The sequence below is a fragment of the Seriola aureovittata genome, chromosome 9 (genome assembly GCF_021018895.1).
Source record: "Seriola aureovittata isolate HTS-2021-v1 ecotype China chromosome 9, ASM2101889v1, whole genome shotgun sequence".
Classification (NCBI taxonomy): domain Eukaryota; kingdom Metazoa; phylum Chordata; class Actinopteri; order Carangiformes; family Carangidae; genus Seriola; species Seriola aureovittata.
In genome coordinates this window covers 9326910-9351151 of record NC_079372.1, presented here as the reverse complement: position 1 = coordinate 9351151, position 24242 = coordinate 9326910, and the positions used below count along the sequence as shown (strand labels likewise).

The 24242-nt window shown below is 40.6% G+C and overlaps 1 protein-coding gene across 1 annotated transcript; it reads right to left on the bottom strand.

Moving 5' to 3' along the window:
- Nucleotides 1–458: 458 nt before the first annotated feature.
- Nucleotides 459–24151, bottom strand: dnah12 (dynein, axonemal, heavy chain 12). The gene is made up of 74 exons (XM_056385915.1): nt 24055–24151; nt 23661–23879; nt 23437–23524; nt 23307–23333; nt 23022–23211; nt 22854–22923; nt 22597–22755; nt 22269–22464; nt 21727–21915; nt 21465–21618; nt 21286–21377; nt 21005–21183; nt 20660–20795; nt 20411–20536; nt 20190–20324; nt 19542–19735; nt 19216–19459; nt 18922–19107; nt 18616–18816; nt 18293–18487; nt 18083–18204; nt 17860–17995; nt 17636–17782; nt 17421–17540; nt 17024–17180; nt 16742–16914; nt 16470–16622; nt 16126–16365; nt 15631–15876; nt 15388–15507; nt 15173–15282; nt 14731–14914; nt 14448–14588; nt 14248–14331; nt 13614–13802; nt 13371–13490; nt 13003–13191; nt 12774–12925; nt 12450–12588; nt 12115–12281; nt 11754–12009; nt 11307–11603; nt 10823–11001; nt 10463–10655; nt 10125–10286; nt 9831–10025; nt 9522–9655; nt 9282–9444; nt 9076–9156; nt 8795–8971; nt 8553–8684; nt 8349–8438; nt 8120–8260; nt 7767–8008; nt 7528–7675; nt 7278–7423; nt 6898–7112; nt 6617–6809; nt 6333–6525; nt 6073–6245; nt 5238–5378; nt 4940–5098; nt 4525–4820; nt 4186–4439; nt 3942–4082; nt 3708–3845; nt 3395–3628; nt 3092–3280; nt 2113–2216; nt 1774–1978; nt 1478–1615; nt 1287–1378; nt 1105–1172; nt 459–989 (listed from the first exon to the last, which is right to left on the bottom strand). Exons 2-74 carry the CDS (start codon nt 23861–23863, stop codon nt 796–798), a joined length of 11916 nt encoding a protein of 3971 aa, XP_056241890.1. The 5' UTR covers nt 23864–23879; nt 24055–24151; the 3' UTR covers nt 459–795.
- Nucleotides 24152–24242: the final 91 nt, after the last annotated feature.

The following is a 24242-nucleotide window of genomic DNA, read 5'->3' as shown; positions in this document are numbered from 1 at the left end:
CAGCAGGTGACAAATGGAGGCATGTGGGCAATGCAAAAAGAAAACAACGGCACCAACAGGTAGTAAAGGTACAGTATGTGTACTGACAAGATACACAAGCAAGCCCATCAAGCTTCTATAGCAGCACCATTTTGGTAATGTCAAGGTTTCTTGTTACCAGTTGCCCTGGTTCTCATTACAACCCATACATGTTTAATTTTAGAAAGCCATTTTGTTACATATGGCTTGTGGCTACATTACTGTTATGGTACATGAGTGTAAATGTGTTCAACAGCAATGTCACTGCTGTTATAGCAACTATTATAAAAACTCAAAAGTCGAAAGAGCGGAGCTGATTTTATTGTTTGAAATGAAAGTTTACTTAATGTTAAATTAGTAACTGAACAATTGCTGCACACTGGGTTGATTAGTATGTTCTGCAGGCCTACATAGAAAATAAATACAGGGGACTCTGCATGCAATATGCTTGTTTGTTAAATTTATTAGAATCAGTGCAGTTTTTGTTTTTCTGTTTTTACATTTTTGCTTTGACCTACTGAGGACTGAGATGTGCATGTTGCCATCCTCGTGTATTATATATAATTAGACATATATAATTTCAAGTCTTTAATTTTTACTTTTTTGAGAGAAAATCCATATTCATGCTCTATCCATAGTTTTGAAACTCATATTTGTTGGTAAGAAACAAAGATTATGCTTAATTTTGCATAGTTAAGGAAATGAGAATCCAACAAGGCCTCTGTGTTTTATGTGCCACAGAAAAGTGCCTCAGTCTTCAACAGTGTGTCGACCAATTCAGTCATCCAGCTGGCAGAGCATGGCCACACCGCGCTTGATCCAATGTTGAGGGGGCCTGCTGGTGAGCAACATCATGGAAATGACAAAATTGGTGGAGTGACCTGTGGTAGAGAGGGTGCCCTTCCTCTCACTGGTCTTGTAGAGAGGGCAAACATACAGTTTTTGAGGCTGGTCGATGCTATTCTTTTGATCTGCATGGGAGAGAAACAAAGAAACAAAGAAAACACAAAGACAAATAGACAAACGTAAATGGAATTAATTTCATTTGTCATACATTGGCTGTATACAAAGTAAACTAATACTTACTAGGTTTTATCCAGATGATTGGCATGAAGTCAAATAGGATTTTGGGGTGCTGCTCAGCCAGAACTCCACTGATGATAGAGAGACAAACAATAGGTCAGGTTTATCCAGTCTCCTTGTATTTCACAATCATAATAACTATTATTCTAAAAATATGTAAACATCTATGTAGTGTGAACACCTACCTCCCTGTGTCCCATCGAGCTCCGTCCAGAAACAATCCATTAATATAAACACCATCCTCAGGTGATGTGTCTGACTCATTGATAGGAAGAACCTGTAAGATCATAAAAACGAAACTCATCAGCGTACTGTTAGGGCTATGAGAAGATCTTTGAGGTGGAGACAAAGGATCATAAAGTGTGTGTCATTTGACCTCAAAATCAAAACCTAGCAGGTCAATGGGGACATGGTATTTCCTGGCGTAGTTCTGCATAGCCCCAGTTAGGAAGGCCTGGGTGAAGAAGAAGCCTGACAGCCAGAACACGGTAGGCTTACAGCTGTCATACCATTGCTACAGACACACAAAGTAAAAATGAAAATATAAGATGAGTAAAAAACTGAACAAGCTCACATTGAATTATACTCAAGCATACAATGCATTTTCCAGTCCTCAATCAAAAATAATAGTGTCCCTCGCTGAACGAAATGATCTTTGTGAGGCAGTCTCACCTGCAAAAACTTCAGTCTTGAGAGAAAGTCAGAAACATAGCTGCCCAAGGGTTTGAGGCTGGGGTAAGAGCACTTGGCCCATTTTTCTGGGACCTTTCCCACCATCAGACTGCCTGCAACTGCCTCCAGCTCTGCATCCATCACCACAAAACCTTTAATGGCCTTCAGCAGGTTCTGTAGACTCACACGGATTGCACTACACAGCCTGATAGAGAGAGAGAGAGAGAGAGAGAGAGAGAGAGAGAGAGCGAGAGCGAGAGAGAAGCAGCAGTTAAGTCATAAAATAAGTGGTGATGTGCTGTACTTCTTAAAGTTCTGCACTGAACTGTTTTGCCATACATGTTGTAGCGCTCCATCTCTTGGACGAGCACAGTGTTCATACTCTCCTCATAGCGCACAGGGAACTTCAGGAGAGCTGCTTCTGTGTCAAAATTAGCTGGAAGCTATAGAAAAAAGCAAGCCTGCTAGTTACAAGTATTCAATGGAGTATGTACAGATTATAGTTGAGGTAACAAACACAAATTAGAAATTCTTTACCAGAAATCTGCACTGGTGCCCTGTGTATTTTCTTCAAAAAAATAAACCCAAATCTTAGAAAATATTACTGTAAATCAAATACTACAAGATTAAAATGATGGGAAAAATCACACGTAAAAGTTCCTCATCTCACATCAGGGCTATAATAACATGCTCTTTAGATATCTTATACAAGATAAACAAAAGTATTTATGTATGTGTAATAACAGTGGTTTACAGCCCTGTGAGGTGGTATGTATGCTCACTGGTGCTTCAAGCTAAATGCTAACTTCAGCATACTAACATGCTCACAGTGGTGCTAGCATGCTAACATTTACAAATGAGGTTTAGGGACAGTCATGAGGGTGACATCAATGTCTGTCTGTAGTTGTTGAGACATTTCACACCAAACTGCAACTGTCTATCTCATGGTGGTGCTAGAGGACATGTCATGGGCTCACCAAAGTCATTAAGGAGTCACTGAACCATGAACTATGAGAACTATCAATGTCTATACAAAATATTTTGCCAAGTCATCAGGTAGATGTTGAGATATTTCATGGGATCAGTGAAACCTGACCTGCTTGGGGCACTAGAGGAAAAGTGAGGAGATCAACAAAGTCAGTATGACTCATACCCTAGGGACCATGAAAGTCTGCACAAAATCTCGTGTCAATCCACACAATAGTTGCTGAGATATTTTGGTCTGGACCAAAAAGGTGGGCAACTGACATAGCCACTAGCATGACCACCAGTGAGTCTAAAAACAGCTAAATGAAGAGGAGATGCTACTAGTTTATACCTGGGTAAGGATGTCATTCGCTATATCGTACAGCGTGTTGTCACCCCCAGAGCTACTACCTCCCTTAGCACCACCTCCCTGGGTGAGTAGCAGGGAATCAAACAGCAGTTTCGTCTGCTGGAGATCTTTAGAAATGTCCACATTTTCATGCATCCCAAACACCTCTGGATGCTGGCCGAATGGAAGTTGCTAGAACACAACAAAGGTATTGTTACTCTGTTGATGTCATTATATACATAAATAATAGAAAACAAACAAAAAACATTTTATCCTCCTGATGTGTGTTATCTCAAGTGTTCTTACCTTGATGAATTCAATGTAGTCCTCAAAGATAGATTTAGGTGGGGCAAAGTATTCGCCACTAGGTGAGAAAGGGTAGCGAGGTTTCTCAATGACATCCTTGTTGTAGAAATCTGCCAAGATGGTCATCAAGAGCCGCCTATCCCAGTCGTCTGTCACACGGCCACCATAGTTGCACTCCCCGGTCAGATACGTTATGGCCTCGAAGGGGACCTCATCATATTCGTTCACAAACAGCTAAAGAGGAAAAGAAATTAAGTGCATTTTAGATTATTGTGATGGTAGAAACTCAGCCACTGAATCTCTGAATGTATACCTGTAACTGTCTGATGCTTATACGGAGGTCAGACTCATTGAAGCCATAGGGAATATTCCAGCCCAGTGGACCAAACTTCTTTCTCTCCTGAACAAGAGCATGGAAGAAGCACAGTCCATACAGGAGCTTTTCCCAGATCTAGCGGAGAAATCATGGAGTCAGAAAATGTCCTCTGTGCGATAGACCTATCAAATAAAAGTATTCATGATGTAAACAAAATGAAAATGAGCTCACCAGCTCCTTATTGGTGCAGTTATTGAAGAAGTTAGGGTCAGAAACAGGATCTGACAAGTAAGACTGAAGTAGGTTGAGTCTGAGTCCTGTGGGAGGCTCGTTTGTCATTTTCACCCCATTCTGCAGGATGGTAACTGGAAACTGATATCAGAAAGATATTATTAAAGGGTATACGACTATAGACAGATTAAATCTTAGTTCTCAATGCATGCACATTCTCAGAATGAAATTAACAGTTCTCAACCTTGGGTGAAGGGTAGCTAGTAAGCCAAAGGCGGAAGTCAGGGTGGCACGTTTCTGGACTTAAGTCCTCACAGATTTTCTCTAGGGTGGACATCCAGGAAACAGCCAGGTGACAATTCTGTAAACACACCCATGTCCCATCCTGCATGGCTGTGGATATCATTTTAGCAGCGATGGGGCCCTGGCCCTGTCCCAGAGAGATTGACTGGAACTTGGCACTGCCCATGTTCTTGTCACTGGCAAACTTCAGTAAGCCTATGGAGGGATATTGTTATTTCTAATGATTTTCATGGGTAGCATCATATGAAACATTGACTGTAATTGGTAAGGTAGGACGTACTAGCCATGGGATCAGCTCCTGGAGACAGGACAAACACGAGAGGGATGGTGGAGTTGGAGTCCAGGTAGCTCTTACTCAGGTCAAAGGGAGGGGGCTGTACAAATTTCTTCCCCAGTTTGCCAGTCACATATTTAGTCACAGCTGGCACTATTTTATCAGGCCTCAGACAGCGAACAATGATAATTTTCTGCAAGTCATTGAGTTGTTCACACCATGGTGTGGGCAGAGAAATGTCGCATGGCTCTTTGCTGTCATAAATAGGCTTGAAGTCCTCTGGACTCTTGATGAAAGCCTCTCTGTGGAATAGATAACACCCAGATTCAATCCATTGGTCAAAAGTAATTCATAATGACAAACGGGACAGACATAACTAATTAAAAAGAAAGTCTTTGGTTGAGTGAATGATGCGTTTTACTTTATTCCTTGTAAGCCAGGCAGCTCACTGGCTCGACAGATCTCATCCCAGCTCTTGTCCTGTAGCCAGCTGGGGTCGGGGTTAGCAATGGTGTTCTGCAGGCCCACTCCTCCAGTCAGCAAGAACATGAAGTCAGAGTATTCAATCTCTTCTTTTGCTCTGAATGCAAATATCAGTAGAAGAAACCATGATGTAAAATTCGCATTTTATATTTTCATATGAGAACTTGGTTAAAAGCTGAAATCAAATCCTACAAACTAAATTAATTAAACTAGTGTCCCAGAGCAGTTACACTTACAGGAGTAGATTGCAGCAGAGGAGGAAGGAGAAGAGGAGTTTGTCCTTCTCAAACAGAGAGCGACAGACGTTGCAGTACAGGTTATAGGTGAAGTGATCGATCAGGTATCGAAGCCTCCTCTCCAGGATCTTAGACTTGTTACTGATGAATAAAAGACAAAACACAAGAAGCTTGAGATGAACACATAGCAACTGAAAGTTCAAGTAAACCAATGCTTAAGTTTACATCAGACGTCAGCGTACAGTTGTACAAATGTAGCTCAATCTTTGCTGACAGAGTACCGTCTACTTTCAGTCTCCACTAGCCACTAGTTAGTCCCACTATTATGCTTACAGTAGAGTGAAACATATTCTATTTTAAGATATCTACAACTACTAATTGTGATGTTATAGTAAAAAAAAAAAAACATAATTTCTGTGTGTGTGGGGCACATCTAACGCTCCACAAATTAAAGAAGTTACATTTCCCATGCACCTAGTGTATAGGAATACTTTCACTCTGTCATTAATCATAAACAGTGTTGCATGTCTTCAGTGATTTGAGTTAAAAGGCATTCAGCATTAACCATGAGCACTGACTCAAATATCTAATTTTGACTGCAATTCTGACTGAGGCAAGAACTGAGCCTGACATCCAAATCGAAACAAGTAAGTTGCTGTAATAATCCTCTTTATCAAATGTGCGACTCTTGTGTGATATTCAAGCTTCTGTTTACAATACATACAACAGATGGAGAACAATCTTCTCCAAAATGCTGGTACAGTCATAAAGTCTTAGCAGATTCGTCTCAATGCATTATCTCTTTTGCGACACTGCAGTGATGTGCATCACTCACCTGTCTTGTATAGAATTAATGTAGAGGTTGACAAACCAGCTCAGAGAGTACTGGTACATGGGATCTATGTTGGTCAGATCAGCAATGCTGAAGAACAGGATGGAGGAGTGCTTGGCAATGGCTCTGTATCCCTCTCTGGACTCTGCTATTTTGATCTCTGTCTTTTCTGCAATCTGGAAAATGTGCAAACAGTAAGAACTTAGATTACAAAATATCAGATTTGTCACATGCACATCTCATTTTTTGTGTGTGGTCCACACCTGCTGTTTCTTGGTAATCTCATTGGACATGATTTTAGCAGAGTCCAGAATCTGTATGGCACTCTCATCCTCCAGGATATTTCCCTCAGAAGACTGCAGAGTTTCAAGGATTTTATCCTCAATTTCCTTCAGCTGCCTCTTATTGGCAGCCGACTGCAGGATTAGTGCATTTCTCTCCTCCTCCAGTTCTGGCCTGTGGAGCAAATGAAGCAGAAACAATGCTCTACACAGGCGACAAGTAGCATTTCAGTGGAATACCAAAGTGACTATTTTATGGGCACTACCTCTCCTTGGCAACCACAATCCCCAGCAGCTGGTCCTCCAGGCCCTCTGGGGTGATCATGAAATTGAGCAGCGACACCTTGGTGGCCAGTTCTGGCAGGTAGTGAGGATTCCTCAGCTTTGTGGTGATGTAGAAACGGAAATCACAGGAGTACTCAATCACACTCTCCCCCAGCCTGATGCAATCCACACCGCCTGGGTGAAACAAAAATGACTGAACTTACAATTTTCACAGTTCCAAATTGTAGAGAAGTCTTTGGCAGTCATATCACACTCTCCGCACCTTGTTTGAAGGTTTGTTTGAGCAGCAGTGGTTCTAGTGAAGGGTCTAGCTCCTCTCCCACATTTTCCAGCAGCAGTGGTGTTCCAAATTGAATACAGTTTTCCAAAGTTCTCATGTAGTCCGTGTCTGTCAGTTTGATTACACTCAGGTTGTTGTCTTTCTCTGAATTCTTCACCCACTTGTTGGCCTGGCCCTGAGGGTCAATCATCAAGGGCCTACAATAAGACAAACATTAATGATGAGATGAATCTTAGGTTGAACTGTACATATTTACTGCCAGTTTTACTCCTATTTAACAAAAAACTGCATGTTTGTGACAAATGTTTCAGTAGAAAGTAGATTTAAAACTTCACCAAAACATTTGAGCAATATAGACTCACCATCTACGTGAATTACTGACAATGACACCATTGTCAATAGAGAAAGAGTCACTGGGGAGGCCTGCAATGTTCCAAGCCCTGATTTTAATCAGATCTCCCAGGGTATTACTGAGAGAGAAGTCATCTGATGATGGAATGTTCTCAGACTAGAGATTTTGAGATAGGTGAAAATAGATAATGAGCAATGAAATGTGTATGACTTCAAAGAGAGTACCTAAAAAAGTCTAAATAAAAAACTGAGGACTCTTACTTGGCAGAGTTTGGTCCATAACTTGGTGCAGTCCTGTCTGAAGCCAGCAGTGAAAGCCCCGAGGTAGGCGATGACACCAGCAGAGATGAGAACATCACCAGTAAGGTTGTCATATGTGTTCTGCAAGTCATCTGCTGCCTTAGACCATCTAAAGACAAACATGATTTCAGTCAGTGGAGTACTGTAATTATCTTAATTGGAGAAAATAATTAACTATATATATTTTTGTGCATCGTCACCTGGTCTTCTCTCCACCCAGACCACCAATGAGTTTCTCAGCCCTCTCCAACTTCCTGGCACACAAATCCACTTGGATTTCCAGCTGAGCCTTCTCCTCTGTCTTCTCCTCAAAAGTTTTTTGAAGAGCAGCTAAACGGTCCTCGACCTCCTTTAGCTCAGCTCTTTTCTGGTCCAGCAGGGCCATGGTAGCAGCCAGGGACTCCTGGGCCTCTGCAAGATTGGCCTTTTTAGGAGCCACAACCTAAAACCACAGAGAGTGGTTGAAAACCAAGGATGTGTATACATAGGCATGCATATGTTATCAGGATAGATCATGAGAAAAAAAGTCTATGCAAGTCCAGAAACACTGCACCTTTGCCACCCTGTCATACACCTCCATTGCTTTTATCCACTTGCACAGGCCCTCTGCTGCAGAGGAGGCTTTTGCCACTATACTGGGGTCAAAGTCAGGATTAGTCATGTACTCACTACGGATTTTTTGCATCACAGGGACCTGCAAGTAAAAGATAGCACAGTCAGTCATAACAAAATACTAGTATGTAATTTCATAGGAATAGGAATGTAGTTTTCCTGACACTCACAGGAATATTGTCCTTGTCATATTCTCTAAGATCTCGTAAGAAGTTCATATCCCCCAGTAGCTTCTTGCTTGGACCCCAATAGTCCAAAACCTAGACAATAAAAAAAATATCATGGATATTAGTACAAGTTGTAATTTTAGGGTTAGTAACAATGTTTTTGTTACGATGAGCTTTTAAAATAAAATGTATTTTTCCCTATCCAACCTTTTTTCCACTCCCAGCTGGGTCAGCTATCTTATCTGCCTTTATGTCCTTCATAACACACACAGCTGACATCACCAGCTTCACCCCTGAAGGTGGATTTTTCATCGACTTCACAATTGTGACATCAGAGGGCTGAAATGAAACAAGCAGGTCAACTTACTTTCTAAGCTGCAATGGTCTGAGTGGCTAAACCTGGAACAAAAAAAGAAAAAAAAGAAGCAGTGCGGCTGAAGGGTGCTCACCTTCAAAGTGTCCAAGGCAGAGAGAGCAGCTTCCAGGGCAGGGATAGCCTCAGCCAAGTCGCTCTCACACTCGTTCTTCAGAGCCTGAGCCTCATTGGCTTTTATAGTTGCTGCCTCTTCATCAATACGCACAACTTTACTTTTGGCTTCTACCTCCACAGACTCCACTTCAATAACCTGAAAGTCATCACATTATACAATATATAAATATTTACTATATATTTGCATTCAGGATATACTCTAGTCAATGTTGGGTCTGAATAAAGCTGTGATTTATTCACCTTCATCATTTTCGTGTTGTCTATTTTTGCCTGCTCCAGCTTGGGCTGTAGGTCTACCAGTTCTTTTTTCATCTCACCCACCTACAGAGAGACATTCTTAAAAATAGCTTATGGCTGAGGTATGCTTAAAATTTTTGATTTAAAAAAAAAAAGAAAGAAAAAGACAAAAAACAAATCAACTCAGGTAAAAATGGGGCTGCATATACCTGAGATTCAGCGAAGGCTAGTTTATCCAGACCGTTGGTATACCTCTGTTTAGCCTTCATGACAGTGTCTCTTTTCTGAGTGAGTAGCAGACGGAAAGCTGCTATCAGCTCCAGGTAGGATGTGGGTGTCACATAATTATGGCGGCCAAGCTCCGAGAGGAATCTGCAATGAAAGCAATAGCGTAATATAAATGTAATATATCTTTGAATATACAAGTCATAAATAACCACATGCCTTACCTCTGTGAGAGCTGTTTGGCAGAGGTATGGAATGTTTTGCAGATAGGTATGACCTGCTGCCTCTCATTTTCACTCATCTCCAGGGACTCCAGAAAGGAGTTGGCCACTCGCTCAAGAGCCTCTTCTGGCCATGGCTGTCAGGGCAGAGAGAGGAGAAGAATAGCGAGGGGTGAGTAACTCTGACTGACTGATTGAAACACAGATACATGCAGTACATAGTTTTTGGCGTTTAATGCTTGGTACTGCATATGCAGTATATTTCACTGCAGATAAATTACAAATGAATGCCTCCTAATGCCTATATACTACCTGGAACCAGTCGATGGTACAGCAGTTGATAAGAGATGGAAACTGGCGCAGGCGATTTCGAAAGGCATCCCCAATGGGACTGAAGGCCACAATAATATGCAGGTTCTCTTTGCAGCGTGCAACAAAGAATGCAAACAGAGTCAGTGGGCTCAACTCCAAATTCTTATTACCAGCCTGGGCAATGGGGCGTACTGCCTGTAGAACAAGAGATGAAGTAAGAGTTATATTCAATATAAATAAATAGGACCTTTACACAAGGTATAAATTGTTCTATAAAGGCTTATAAGAGCCTACCTCCATAATCTCTTGCTTCTCATCTATGGCAAACAGATTGGGCACTTCTCCTGTGTTCAGGACACTGTCCACATCTTCTAGAAAAGCCTCATCTTTGATCTGAGCGTCAGTTAGCAAGAACACCGTCTTCTGACCTTTCACCCCAGCATTTTTCAGCAGCATCTGTAGTATAAGGAAAAACAGGGAGACAGAGTATTGTGATGTTAAAAATGTATGTGAGAAAAATCGCAGCTGTTTGGAAATGGAAAAAAATCCCAAGCAGAAATCATAACAGTGTGAAAAAACATGTAATGCACCAGAATAACACGCAGAAGTATTTCCTAAACCATAAAGCTAACCTTAAGATCGTCTCTCCACTCAGTCATGCCATAGCTCTTAGAGATCTCAGGCTGGAACATGGTCATGTGGGCCATGGACGTAGCCAGACGGGTGATGGACTGGCGTCCACTGCCTCCCACTCCCACAAGCAGGGCATTGCCTCCTGGCTGCTTTAACACACGGCTGATACGGGACAGGTGTTCTAGGACGTAGCTACATAATGCAGACATTTTCTCAGTTCAAGACTGACTTGAACATATGTAAATAATTTCATGAATTTACTTCATAAAAGTTGAAGTCATTTGGTTATGTTCAGTCGAAAAATCTTGCCTTTCTTACAACAAGAAAAATTTTTCATCTATAGCATCAAAGCTGTTTACCGGAAGATGACAAGGTTCATGCGATTTTTGTGCATCTGGTTGTATTCATCAAGACACGACGTCACCACCTGAGCAAAACTGTCCATTGAAGGCACCTCAGCATACAGGCGCTCATCATCCTCCAAGTCAGGGTTCATATAGTCACCAAACAGAAGATTCCGCATGTCTTCCTCAACCAGCTGAGAAAAGAAGAAATTTGATGCTACAAAATAAAGCATTTAGATTTTTTCTTTTTTTAAAAATAAGTACATATTTTGTATTAGTAGAGCACAAGTACAGTTATTAATGTTTCATATGCTAGTATAAATTGATATAATAGTTATATAAAAATGAATTCAAAAACGTATTTAGATCCGGAGCAGCAACAGGACTGGCAACAGCGCAGAGCAGCTCCTCTTCTTTCCTACGTCTACTAACATACTGTGAAACACTGTAATATTAGAGCACATGACAAGAGAGAAAAAATAACTCAGTTGCAACTTACTTTACGGCCTTGTTTTAGGTGATCAAACACCTGATCAAAGGACTCTTTGAAGTGATCTTTGAGGATGCTGTTCATCAGCTGGTAGAGCCATGCTCGATCTTTGTCATCCACCAGCCGGTCATAGTAGACACGGAAGACCTCGTGGACAAACAAGCGTATCATAGTACGTTTGTTCTCCAGAGACTCCTTCTTCAGCAACAGGCAGCCTTGGATAATGCGTGAGAAGTCCCGCAGGTTGAAGGTGTAGTGAGACTTGGCTGGAGTTGGAAGCAGGTTCTTCATGGCTTTCTTATATACCTTTGGGAATGAAAAACATATGATCAGAGAACTAAAACATTAGAGAAAACAAGATATGATTACTAAGAGCATTTAACACATGAAAAACATATTTATTTATCACATATAAACAGTTCATGTGATATCAAGGTGTGTCTTTTGGGCACTCACTTCCATGGTAGCTGTCACTATTTGGTTGCCAATAGTGAAACATTCAGGTGGGAATTGGTTATTTTTGAGATAGAAGGACACCACACTGGAGAAGATGCGAACCATGGTGTCATCACTGAAGGGATTAATGCTAAAAATGTTGAAATGGCGCAGAAAGCGAGATGTAACTGCATTCCTCCCACCACCAGGGGGACCCATAGCTGAGACGAGCTGGAGGTCAACAAGAGTGAGCTTGGAGGTATCCTTCAGATCATACCTAACAGAGTGTAACAGGTAAGGTCTGTCTGTCAAATGAACGGTAAATGTGCTCTTTTCTGTTATTTGTCTTAATGTGAAATTGGTAATAGTGGATGGTCCATACCAGTTTCCGTGGTCCATGTACTGTCGAAGAAGCTCCACAGGAGGCTGTGCTCCAAACTGTTCCAGTGCAGGCATATTCATGTCATCCACAAAGATGACACACTTCTTTCCCATGGGGGGCCCAAACACCCCCTTCCTTCTCTTATCTAACCTGGACATGATGATATTCTGAAGAATGACATACATACAGAATAAAGGTTAGAAAATTAAAAGAATTATCCATTCTTGTTTGTATAGATTATCACATCACATAATATTTATGACTGAGAATATTTTTCTCGTAATCAAAAAATTCCTCCAAGAACATTCTTTCATCCATGGTTCCTAAGTGCTTACCTGGGTTTGGTTGGCAGTAGTGCGGGCTGAAAAATTGATGAAAAAGGGCAAATATAGGTCTTTGTCCAGATTGTTCATCAATTTGTCCTTCACATACACTGACTTTCCAGTGCCAGTAGAACCAACAAACAGAAGAGGCCTAAGCATAGTAATAAAAAATGCAAAAAATCAAATTTGTTAGATTGAATGTGAATCAATAAAATAAGAAATAATAAGAAAATAAAAGTACATGTAGCACAGATAGAATTCACAGTTATTTATGGTAATAAAGCACTTTTGGCATTCATGTTGATCATTGCCATTTTGACTCCTGAAAATACTAACACTCTGTAGCTGATGCAGAGGTCCAGGAGGTAGGTGTAACGGACAGTGTCTATGGTGGGAACAATGATCTCTTGCACTTTGGTGTTCTTGTCCCCCAGGTTGACATTCTTGATGAGATCATTCCATTGAATCCAGCGGCCTTTCCCATTGAACTGTATAAGAGATTAGAGGCTGATTTACTGTTTTAAACACAACTGAAACAGATCTGAGTGATGAAATTATGCAGTACCTCATAAAAATAGTCATACACCAGGCCTTTGTCATCCATGGGACACTCCCATTTTCCCACAGTGGCAGGGATTGGGTATTCTTCTGCTTTTCCTGAAACAGCCACCCTGAAGAACTCACTGAACTTCTCTCTGCTGTCTGCATCACAGCTGCCACCCACAGACCACACCAGGGAGAAGCCAAAAGCTGCCTGTGATCGTGAAGAATTAAAAGGGGTCATACAAAAATATAATTTAACCAAAATAGACAGTGCAAATACCAAAACAGTTAAACGTTGCATGGATGTTGCGAGGTGCAGTTCCAAAGAAATTGTTGTAAATTAATATGGTATAATATTATTTAAAATAATAAATGATTTGGCTCTTTTACCATGATCCAGCTGAGAATATTTTTATCCCCAGGATATGTCTTTACAGGTTCAGTGAGCAGCATCTCAAACAGTCGACACAAGGACATCACAGTGTTACTGTTGCTAGTTGGAACAACCTCCTGCAAACAAAACCATAATCAGGCATGACAAAACTTCTGTGTTTTGTATATAAATAAACATAAACTTCTAAATGTTCTACAGATATTTGTGCGTGGATTGTTCTGGGCACTGGAATCGCTTACTCTGCAGTGTTTACGCAGCATCCTGAGGGCAGGTGGCAGGAGCCAGTGGAAGAGCTCCAGCAGCAGGGAGCAGTTGTTTGGGCTCTGCAGAGCATCAGGAAGAGAGTTCAACCAGGAGATCACTAAGGGTTCCCAGCCCAACTGAGATGGCTCCATGTAGATCATACCACATCGGCTGACTGTGGCAGGCTGCAGTGAGAAAATAACCAAACATGACCTTTTTATAACATCCAATCATATCCTGTCAGTCAATCTAGGTACTATAGCCCAGCAACCAGTACTGGGTTTTTCAGCCTCATACTGATCAATATTTGTGAGTTTATAAAAGATTGGTCAATGTGTGTATATATATATGTATGTGTTTTTTTGCTTATAAACATAACATGTAAGGTAACATTTTTTAAAATTGTGACCAAGATACAGTGATAATTCAGCTTGTCAGTGCTCTCTGCTGGACAAACTGTAATAATGACACCTAGTTAGAATCAAATGTTCTTCGCAATCATGTTGGTGTATGTTGGTGACCCTCTAGCAATGCACCAGTAACCGCTAAACCTTACAATGGGATAATCAAATCAGAACTAAAATACATTAGTCAGAAAATAATATACTTTACTCTGAACATCTGACTTACAGAGGCCTGTGATAGATCCATTGCTTCAAAAATCAGACTCATCTGATTGGACATCTGGATGATCTCACCACTCATCAGACACAACTGGGAGGGAAGAGTGAAGCAATAAAGATCTTACTCATAATGTGTAAGCAAATAAACAACAAAACTCAGAAATACTACAATATTAAATGATTTTACTGTATTTTTTTTTTTTTTACCTTTTTGTTGTCATCCAGCACAGTGTTCATGCTCTCAATCCACAGTGTATCTATGGGACCATCAAACACCACCCATTTACGGTCTGGTGTTTCAGCTGATGCAAATTCACGGAATGTGTTGGCCACAATCCCATCTGTCCACTGAAAATTAGGAAAAACAAAAGGTGAAAAGACTAAGTGGAAAAAAAGGGACATCTGTTGTTCCAGGTGTAAATCAGTACTGTGAAAACCAGGGGATCTGTGTGACAGGATAAATACAAAAGGATCCAAGGCACAGGCCTACCTCATGAGAAACTAGATCAAACTGTCCAAAGAGCTGTCCCATGGTGATGGACTTTGGATTCAATGTCCTGAAGATGATCTTCTCTTCTTCACCATACCCTCTCTCGTTCATGAGAGTCAGAGTATCAGCTAGCACGTGCAGCACTTTGGTCTTTCCAGCAAAGGGCTCTCCCACCAGCATGAAACTGACATTAAAAAAAGGTCTCAATTATGTGAAATACTGTATTACTGAAAATTTAAGATAAACACAAAGCTTGTGCTACAGAAAATGGACCAGACTCAGTGAATAGCTCCCTAAGCTTAACATGTCCTATGATAACTATTAATTTAGCTATACAGACTAATGAGCAGTGATAACTAACATGTCTTTGGGGTCATCAGGTGGGAACATGGTCAGCAGGATTTAAGAGTATGGTAACATGGGAAATTGAAATACAACATACCCATGCCTGACTATCATCATCTCATATGTCTGAATCATCTTTTGTAAGAAGACTTCTGTTGGTTGTACGTTGTGATTTTTACAGCACTCTGTAGCAGCCTCTAGAAACAGCTGCCAAAGATATGAAAAAACACTGATTATAATATACAATACAATATCTAAAAACACCAGGTGCTCTCAGATTTAGTAATAAGTAATGACATCAACATATCCAACCTGATAGTCAGCTTCAGGGAGGGAGATGCCTGGGAACAAATCACTGGTGATCCCATTGAATAGTGGGATATCATGGGAGAGAAACTTGGGCTCATTAACATCCTTTATGGACCTCAGGAGCTGAGTTACAACATTTGGAAAAAAAAAGTGAAAGGGTCAGAAAGAGCAAACTTAAAAAGTTCCCAAAAGTTAGGACCCCATATGGAAAAATGTTTAACAAATGCATTGATTCAGTACAAATACCAGTATGTCCTCATTCTCATCAGGAAACTTGAGCTTGAGGTTTCCTGCAGCCACAAGTACAGCTTTGACAGCCCTCATTCCGTAATCATAATGGAACTGGGATGAGAGCTGCTCAGAACAGAGCCTGTAGGTCATCACGATCTTTACAGACAGTGGTTTGGCATTGAGGAAGCCATATGAATACAGAGAGATTTCTGCTATCAGTGCGTAGTTGGGGACCATCATGGCCACTGTTCGGAACAACACCTGCACAGAGAGGAGACAAAAAAATTAAGTTAATCTGTTACTGCCAATCTTGGAGTGTAGCACATTTTCTAATATTGTGTAACATTATATTGAAGGCGTTTAAAAGCATTATCACTGAGCATGATTTGATGTTAAAAGCCAACTGAAATTATCTGAGAAGCTGATTCATATTATAAATGATGAAGAATATGTTAGAGCTAATGTGTTCATAACACCAATGTCTAATAAAATATTTCACTGGTAAAAGACCTTGAGGTTGTCTGGGAGTTCTGAGCGTCCTGCATAGCCGGGGTTCATTGTTATGGACACAAAGCAGTTGGGATTGAGTTTGAGCATAGTCCCTTCAAAGTCAAAGTACTCCAGCTTCTGCTCGACAGCCCTCTGGATGCAGAGCACCTGCTGGGCTACTACAGACAGCACCTCCAGCTCAATACGGTTGAACTCATCAAAGCATGCCCATGCACCTGATGAAGCCAGACCTTTAAAAAACTGTGAGATTGCACCAAAATACAAGGTAAAATATCATATTTTTGGAGTTATAACTATGGCATTAGAATTATACATATAAGTTAAAAATTTCCTGTTCATGTTACTTTGCCCATAGCGATGTAATCCAGTCCATCAGAGCAATTGAAGACCACACACTGCACAGCTAGAGCTTTGGCCAGATCTTTGGTGGTTTCAGTCTTTCCGGTTCCAGCGGGACCCTCAGGTGCACCACCCAAATTCAGGTAGAAAGCTCCAATCTAAAGCAAAGATAGGACTTTGGAATTTAATGTTAAAATACACGATCACTCAGCAGTATTTCAATCAAAGTAAGAGGCATGTGGCATTTTTTAAGTAGGCTATTTTTCAGATATTTTACCAGGGTTCGGTAGCATCTGTCAGTCAGTGGAGTGATGACCAGACGTGGTGAGTTCCCCAAGTACTCATAGGCGTATTTAACATCACAGTTGATTATGCGAACACGAACATTATCATTGCTCCAGTAATAACGCAGCTGGGCTAGCCACTGGAAGTCAGTTTCATGTGATACACCTGTTAAAAATGGAAACAATTATTTTATTTGACAAACATTCTCTTTCTGGGTGCCACTGTGGGTGCTGAAGTAAAACTCTTTTACTCTGTATTTTGTTCAGTGAGGTACCTTTATCAATAAGCTCCATGACCACATCCCTGGCATGGACATCAATTGTGACCAGTGCTCCCAAAGTGATCCGTGTTTGTTTGGGCAGTTTCCCTCTCACCAGCTCCACAATGTCCTTCAGCTGATTCTGGAGTTGCTGATAGTAGTTCTTTAAACCCTACAGAGAACAAAAGCCCAGTTACTATTTAAATGTTTTCCCAGGGTGATACCGTTAAGGTGCCATGCTAATCTAGAGAAAAATTCAGGTCAGTCAGTCAGGAGTGAGACACATCTTTACTTTGGCACGATCAAATTCACTACTGTAACACTATTACGGTTTAATTAGTAAATTAAAATTTGATTTTAACTAGGAATCATCACAACAAAATATTTCAGAAAAAGCGATGTAAAAACTCACTTCAGTCCCTGATCTAATGGCTTCATGCACCTCCAACGTCCAGAAAATCTGGGAGCTGCAAAGCACCACCTGCCCAGGCCAGTCCTTGACCCACTGGCTTCGCGCAGTCTCAGCATAAGCCTGTCAATACAACCACACTCAACCACTCAGATGTCACTCACTCACATTTATATATATATATACTGTATGTAAGGTATGGAGAACAGTGATCTCACCACCCTGGACCGGGCCACTACATCTCTGACACTGCGAAGCATCATATCCTCCACCTGCACCAACCACTTTTCCACGGCTCCTTTGGCTTCAGACGTGGAGATGTGCTGGATTAGTTGAACTCGCTCACCTTCACTGCTATACATGGCCTGGGCATGAAAAGTATGCAGTTTAATGAAAGTTCATCAACCATAGTGTCATGTAACAATAACAATATTTGCCTTGCCTGGATATCCAGATTGGGGAGGAAGTCCAGTTTAGAAATGCCCTCAAAGCACTTCTTCAGATGGGGCTGTACTCGCAGTGGGTCCTTGGTCTCAGACAGAATCTCCAGCATTTCATCATTGGACAAAAAGAAGAACCTGGACAAGGCATTGACAACAAGTACTGAATCTGTGATATTAAAAAAGAGTTGAACAAAAGAGACACAGCAAAATCTTGTTGTTTACCGGGGAAAAAAGAGACGTTTCTTCTCCAGGTAGGCATTCAGTCCTTTCATGATGATATCGAGGAGGTTGTTGGAATCTTGAAGTTTTTCTAGTAAACCAGGCAGCGATGTTGCTTGCAGAATCTACGATTACAAATTAATGGTTAACTCAAACAATGTATCTTTCAGATTTTTTATTTAGGTGATCTTTAATAAGTGTGTTGATGGGTACCTTAGGGTCCTTAACGCAGTGACTCATGACCTCTTTCCAGTTTTTGTCAACAGTTTGGAAAAGTCGTCCCTCTTCCGGAATCTGCTGCATTATGTCCTGGGATGAAAAGATGGGCTCCAAGTAAAGCCACTGGGCCTGCACCCTCAGCCACTCATCTATGGTTTCCTGAATACGAAGCAGACGCTCCTCCCAAAGCTGACGTCAAACAACAAACAGTTAAAGCTCTCCAGGGCTGGGTATAGAAATACAGCATAACTCTGATGCTAATTACACATTTATTTATTATAATTAGGTAAGTACATTCCCCAAAACCCTAAGCTAACCTTGATCTCATTTTCAAAGGGTTTGATGAATGGTGAGCCCCTCATAGTCTGAGTCTTCACAATCTGGTCATCTAGCATTGTCTGAATCTCATCCAAGGCAGTCAGGATAGACACTCCTGTCTCCCTGTAAGGTTGGTGGTGGAAAGAAATACCATCCCAAATATGCACCATGGTTTGCATTGCCTTCTCCAAGGAAAACTCCTGTAGAGACACATAGTGGGGATATATAGCATTCAACATAAAGATTCGGTATTGGTGTTTTTTTCAAATGCTATATAAACAAACACAAATTTCAAGAGCTCTCACTTTACTAGCAGCAGCGCTGATTGACTCAAACTCTTCCAGGTAAGGATTCAGGTTTTGTTTGAGAACTTTTCGTAGTGTAGTACCAGAGTGAGGAGTGAGGTCATACCCCACTATGTTTGACATCTGGCCCCAGTGGCGGGCTCTGATGCCTGGATTACACAAGATGGACACTACAGGGATATGGTCCTGTTGATACAAGCACATTCCACATAATTTTTTAGCATCAGTACACAAAGCTATTTACTACAAGGCTTTGTTAATGAGTCCCTTTGAAGTAATAGTTACATAGAATACCTTGAACTCTTTGATCTGCTCCATTACAGCAGAGCACAAAAGTATTATGGGGTTCTCTTGCTTCCTTGGATTGTCTTCACTAGGTCGTCGCTTAGTCTTCCCAGCAATCTTCTCCATCTCTTGCTCGGCCTTATTCTGTTTCTGTTGGAAAAACTTCAGCATCTTGAAAATCTCCCTAAAGAACTCATCCACTTTTACCTCCATGCTCTCGCCATCTAGGTCTTGGAAGCAACCATCCATCCATCTATGCACAAAGAAGATAAAAAGGTTATGAGGGGATTTTTTTTTTTCATTAAAACACAACATGTATCAAACTGCAGTTAGACCTGTTCTCCGTGCGCTGCCACTTCAGTACAAATCCAAACAGCTTCTGGTACGGTTCAATGTTCTCTCTAATGACTTCAACTTCTGGGTAACATGTTTGGTCCCATTTGTAGAAGGCCTCTTCTTTGTTAATGAAGTCAATTGTGTCCTTAGCATCCTGGAGAAGTTTCTGAACTGTTCTGACATCTGAAACATACTGCCCAAAAAATGATAACAAGACAATTATATCTGCATATATGAATCACTGGTGCTCTGAAAATGTGTTCTGATCCAAAAGTAGCAAAAATGAACATCTAACTGCAACAATGTATCTGATTAATGCAGAACAGCCTTCCACTAAAACGATTTTTAAAACTTGTTATACCAATGATCCAGATCAGTGGCTATTTGACAAGATAATGCAGTCTTGTTATTCAGGTTTAATAAATGTGACAAAATTCAAGCTCAAGAGATAAAAACATCTAATGATGCTTTTGTACAATTCTGATCACTTGTACTGACACTAGTAAGCATTGAAAGGCATATTTTAATATGAATAGATATCCCTCCAAGTAATTTCAGTTCTAGTTCGTAAATAGTAATAGGTTGACATTTTGGAAAAATGCTTTTTTGCTTCCCAAAATGTTGTGAACACGCTAATGACACTGTACCTGCTGCATCATATCCAGCTCAGAGCAGTGTGGGAACTGCTCTGTTCTGCGTCCCAACTTCTCCAAATGTACCATTAATCTTTCTCTTTTAGCCAGCAGCTCCTGCTCTCCTTTCTGCTTGGCTGTCTGCATCACCTAGAAAATGAAAAAGTTGCCTAGAATCAGGTCATCTTTAAAAAACATCCATGATATATTGTTATAGGCAGACATGAAATCATCACCTCTTCATTAAGATCGAAGTAATGGTGGATGTTTTTTGGCCAGAGAAAGACAGTCGAATTAAGCTCCAGATCCTCTGGCTCAATGATCTGGACATCTAAGAGGTAGATCACCCTGGAGAAGGCATCCTGTCAGAAAACAATGTGGTCATGAATGATGTTTTGTATATTATAATTGGTATGAGATAAATCATTATATGTTTGTAATATATGTATATTGCAACATGTAAAACCAATCATTAGGTTGTTTACCTTTATTTTTGCATTCAGTTCTGCAATACCCGTCGTCTTAGTGAAATTTATGTAGTCAACCATTTGAGTCATGTCCTCTGTATTCTCTGGAACCTTCAGAGCTTTCTCTCTGATAATTTCAAATTCAGAGCAGATCCTTTGAACAGACACAAAAAGTATTAAACATCACATACATCAAAATTGTACCTTCTTTGGGATGAGCTAAAGACAAATTTCCACTGAGGTGGACAATAAAGTCAATCAATCAATCAATCAATCAATCAATCAATCAATCAATCAATCAATCAATCAAATGTGAAGATTTAAAAACCGTTTTGTATATGAATGTTACAAGAAGTGACTCACTGTAGATTTCGCTCACGGTGGCTGGTGATCATTTTCTTCAGAAGTATTTCCGCATATGTTTTGGCTTTGCTGGCCAGCCCTTGTTTCAGTTCTTCACAGTCCAGATGGACCATTGTGAAGTGGGCTTTTGCTGGGAGGCTGATAATCTCCTTTGACAGAGCACGAAACTCCTCCACTTGCTTCGAAAGCAGTGAGATTATACAATGACAGTCATTAGGAAAACTGGAAACAAGGAGGGTATATAACATATCAAGCATGAATTAAACTTTATTATTTGTTACCTTGGTGTACTCATCAAAAGAGTGCTCCTCTCTCATGAACATCTCCACTCGAGTCTGAGCACTACCATTAACTAGCCAGTCGTAGTTGTCGACTGCAAAATAAAGCAGAAACGTCAGCAGTGAAGTGAATTAAGGTCAATGGTGTGATGATAGGAAATGACTGCATTATGCAACATCACCATAACTCTGGAAATGTTTGTCAGGTTCTTCGAGATTCTTGCGCACAGCGGTCTTTAAAGTGACCTGAGCCCAAGCAAGGATGTGATCAGCCACCTTAGCATCCACAAATGAAGATGCGGCTTGTGTTAACCATGACTGGACCGTCTGTACTTTCTGTGGAGAAAATTCATAGATATCAATATTAGCTAAAAATACAATTTTACATGAAAAATATGCCATCATGGTCATTTTCCCTTTTGACGTGATTACACATAACCTCACCTGCATTGTATTTGTGATGGCATTGAGAATCTCAAAAACAGCAGCCTCCAGGTCTTGTAAGGTGGGGTAAATTTCCATCTTTTCATCATCAAATGTCAAGGCCATACGGAAGAGGGGCAACCGGTGGTGATGACTTGGATCAAACAGATTAACAAACTCCTCAACACTTTTCTGAAGAAGGGATTTCAACTGGGAATTTACAAAAGTAAAATGTCTGTTAGTCTATATGTGTAATCGAGGAACAAAGAACGCTACAGTAAACATACAGAAAATCATAATAATGGCTAGTTGTTGACATGCAGTTACTACTACAGCTATTACAGCTTACAAACTTCCTTGACCAATTTAGTTTACAATAAGCAGCAGTAAAGATACAAAACCTTGACAATTCAAGGTGTCTTTAGCTATTTTTTAATGTATGACAGTTGGCTGTTATTAATATAACTAAGGACTGTTTTTGATGTCAATAATGAATGAAATAACTTTACCTTAAATCATTTCAAAACTGACTCTTCCCAAGTCTAAAATCAGCATTATCTCACCTGATTGGAGATGAGCGTGGATGCACAATCATAGAAGGAGTCCAATTTCTCCTCCTTAACTCCTTTCAGGGTTTCTTTACTAGTTAGTAAGTGGATGACTTTGGGGAACCAGGTATTCATGATACGATCCTCCGTCCTCTTACACACCACAGCCATTTTATTCTGTAGGCTCTTACAATCCACCGGTCCTGAAGCCCTGAACCAACAGAAGCCAAAATGAAATCAAAATGAAATCAAAATGAAAACTGAGCAAATCCTAATGTAAAACGTCTTAGTTGTGTGTTTATTTTAAACAGTACCATGTTGCATTCATGTTGTCTTTTCTCACCTGCATCCTGAAACATCAACCAGGATCAGTGGAGAAAATGTCATGTGGCCAATGTCCAAGACAGTTTTCATCACCGGATGAAGAATGTGCAAATTTGTTTTTATCATCTTCCGGCTTCTGATAAAGCAATCATGCCAAGGCTGGGAAAAATCAAGAATTCTGCAAAAGATTGGAAATACATTTTACAAAATGCATTAAAATAGGTCAGCTACTATTTGGTTACTTTGTATTAGCATTCCTGTACTTAAGAAACTCACTTTGTTTGGGTAGCCGTCTGTTTTTCTGAGATAGATCCCTCTATCTGCGGATTCCTTAGTACTGTGTCCACTAAAGGGAGTAAATATGGCATAATGAGACACGCCTCACCTGTAGTCTACATATATTCCAGAGGAATAGATTGGATAAGAGATAAAAATTGGCAATACCTGTGTGCTTGACAATAACATTGCGGAAGTCATTGCTGACTTCCACGCAGAGCTCCTGTAGCAGTTTATTTGTCTCAGGGCTATCTTTAAGTTTTGGTGGGACTCTGGAAACGATGGAGTCCAACCACCGCTGCTGGATTGGAGTGAATGGGCGGCTCTCCAAACACTGCCTCAGGAACACATAATTCATCTGCAAATGGAGCCAAAATAAATTAAGAGAGGAGATACATGAATATAAATATGGTTTGATCTCTTGACAAATTTAAAACTAAATAGAGAACTCACCCTACGCTTCCGCTCCTCACTAAGCATCTGTAAAGCAAGTATTGAGATGTACCACATTATATTGTGCAATATTTTTGGATATAAATTGATATTTAAAATGTGTGCATAGGAAGTCCGATAATTGTCATACAGAGGGTGGAAACTGTGGCTCTGGTGACTGGCTGGGCTCTGCTCTCCTCTCCTTGCTCTGTCTGTAACTTTCCATTGCTCTAGACATCCTGTAATAAGTCAGTCAATAAAGTGTTACACTGCAGGAAACCCAGCAGTCATCATAATGACAAACTGTCTAAATTAGCTGGTGGGATTATTCTACCATAATCCTGGCTATCAATGAGGTACTGACAAAAAACATACAATATCATATGTAGTTTCTCTTGTTGCACTTTACTCCTTCTGTGCCTCAGCAGCTTCTTGTGAGCCGATAGCCTCTCCGCTATCTCCACCTTTGCTGCCTGGATCTGCTCAACTTCTCCCCGCTGCTGCTGCTGCGTGCCTTCAATGGGGGGAAGGACTGGAAACTGTGACATAGTTTTGAAAACTCCGGGGGAGGTAGCCATGTCTGGCAAAAAGCACCTGAAAAGAACCAGAAACGAAAAAAAGTTAAATTACAGCTAAACTACAGCTGTTGTAAGTTAACCAAGGTAACGCTAGGCTAATTTTCAGTTGGTAACATTTGACCCGAACAAGCTGTGGTAATAATCTCAAAAGTTATTTGCAGTGGATAACAACAGGGTACCTATCGTTTTACCTGTTCGCTCATTCAATATCTGCTCGGTTTAGTTAGATAATTAACAGTGGATGTCAGTTTATTCGGTTTAACCTCTGAAAAGACTCCTGAGACTGAAGTTAACAACATCGTTACCATAGAAACAGTAAACAGGGTAGCCACAGAATGGAGGCGGGGTTTGTCATGTCATACCTATTGCTGCAAGCTTC

Bases quoted from the DNA above. Each gene is read 5' to 3' on its own strand.
- dnah12 (XM_056385915.1), bottom strand. From the start codon at position 23,863: ATGGCTACCTCCCCCGGAGTTTTCAAAACTATGTCACAGTTTCCAGTC. The intron at 23,334-23,436 runs GTATGACAATTA...CTTGCTTTACAG, and splicing joins AGCCACAGTTTCCACCCTCT to ATGCTTAGTGAGGAGCGGAA. The intron at 6,526-6,616 runs GTAGTGCCCATA...TTTGCTCCACAG, and splicing joins ATTGTGGTTGCCAAGGAGAG to GCCAGAACTGGAGGAGGAGA.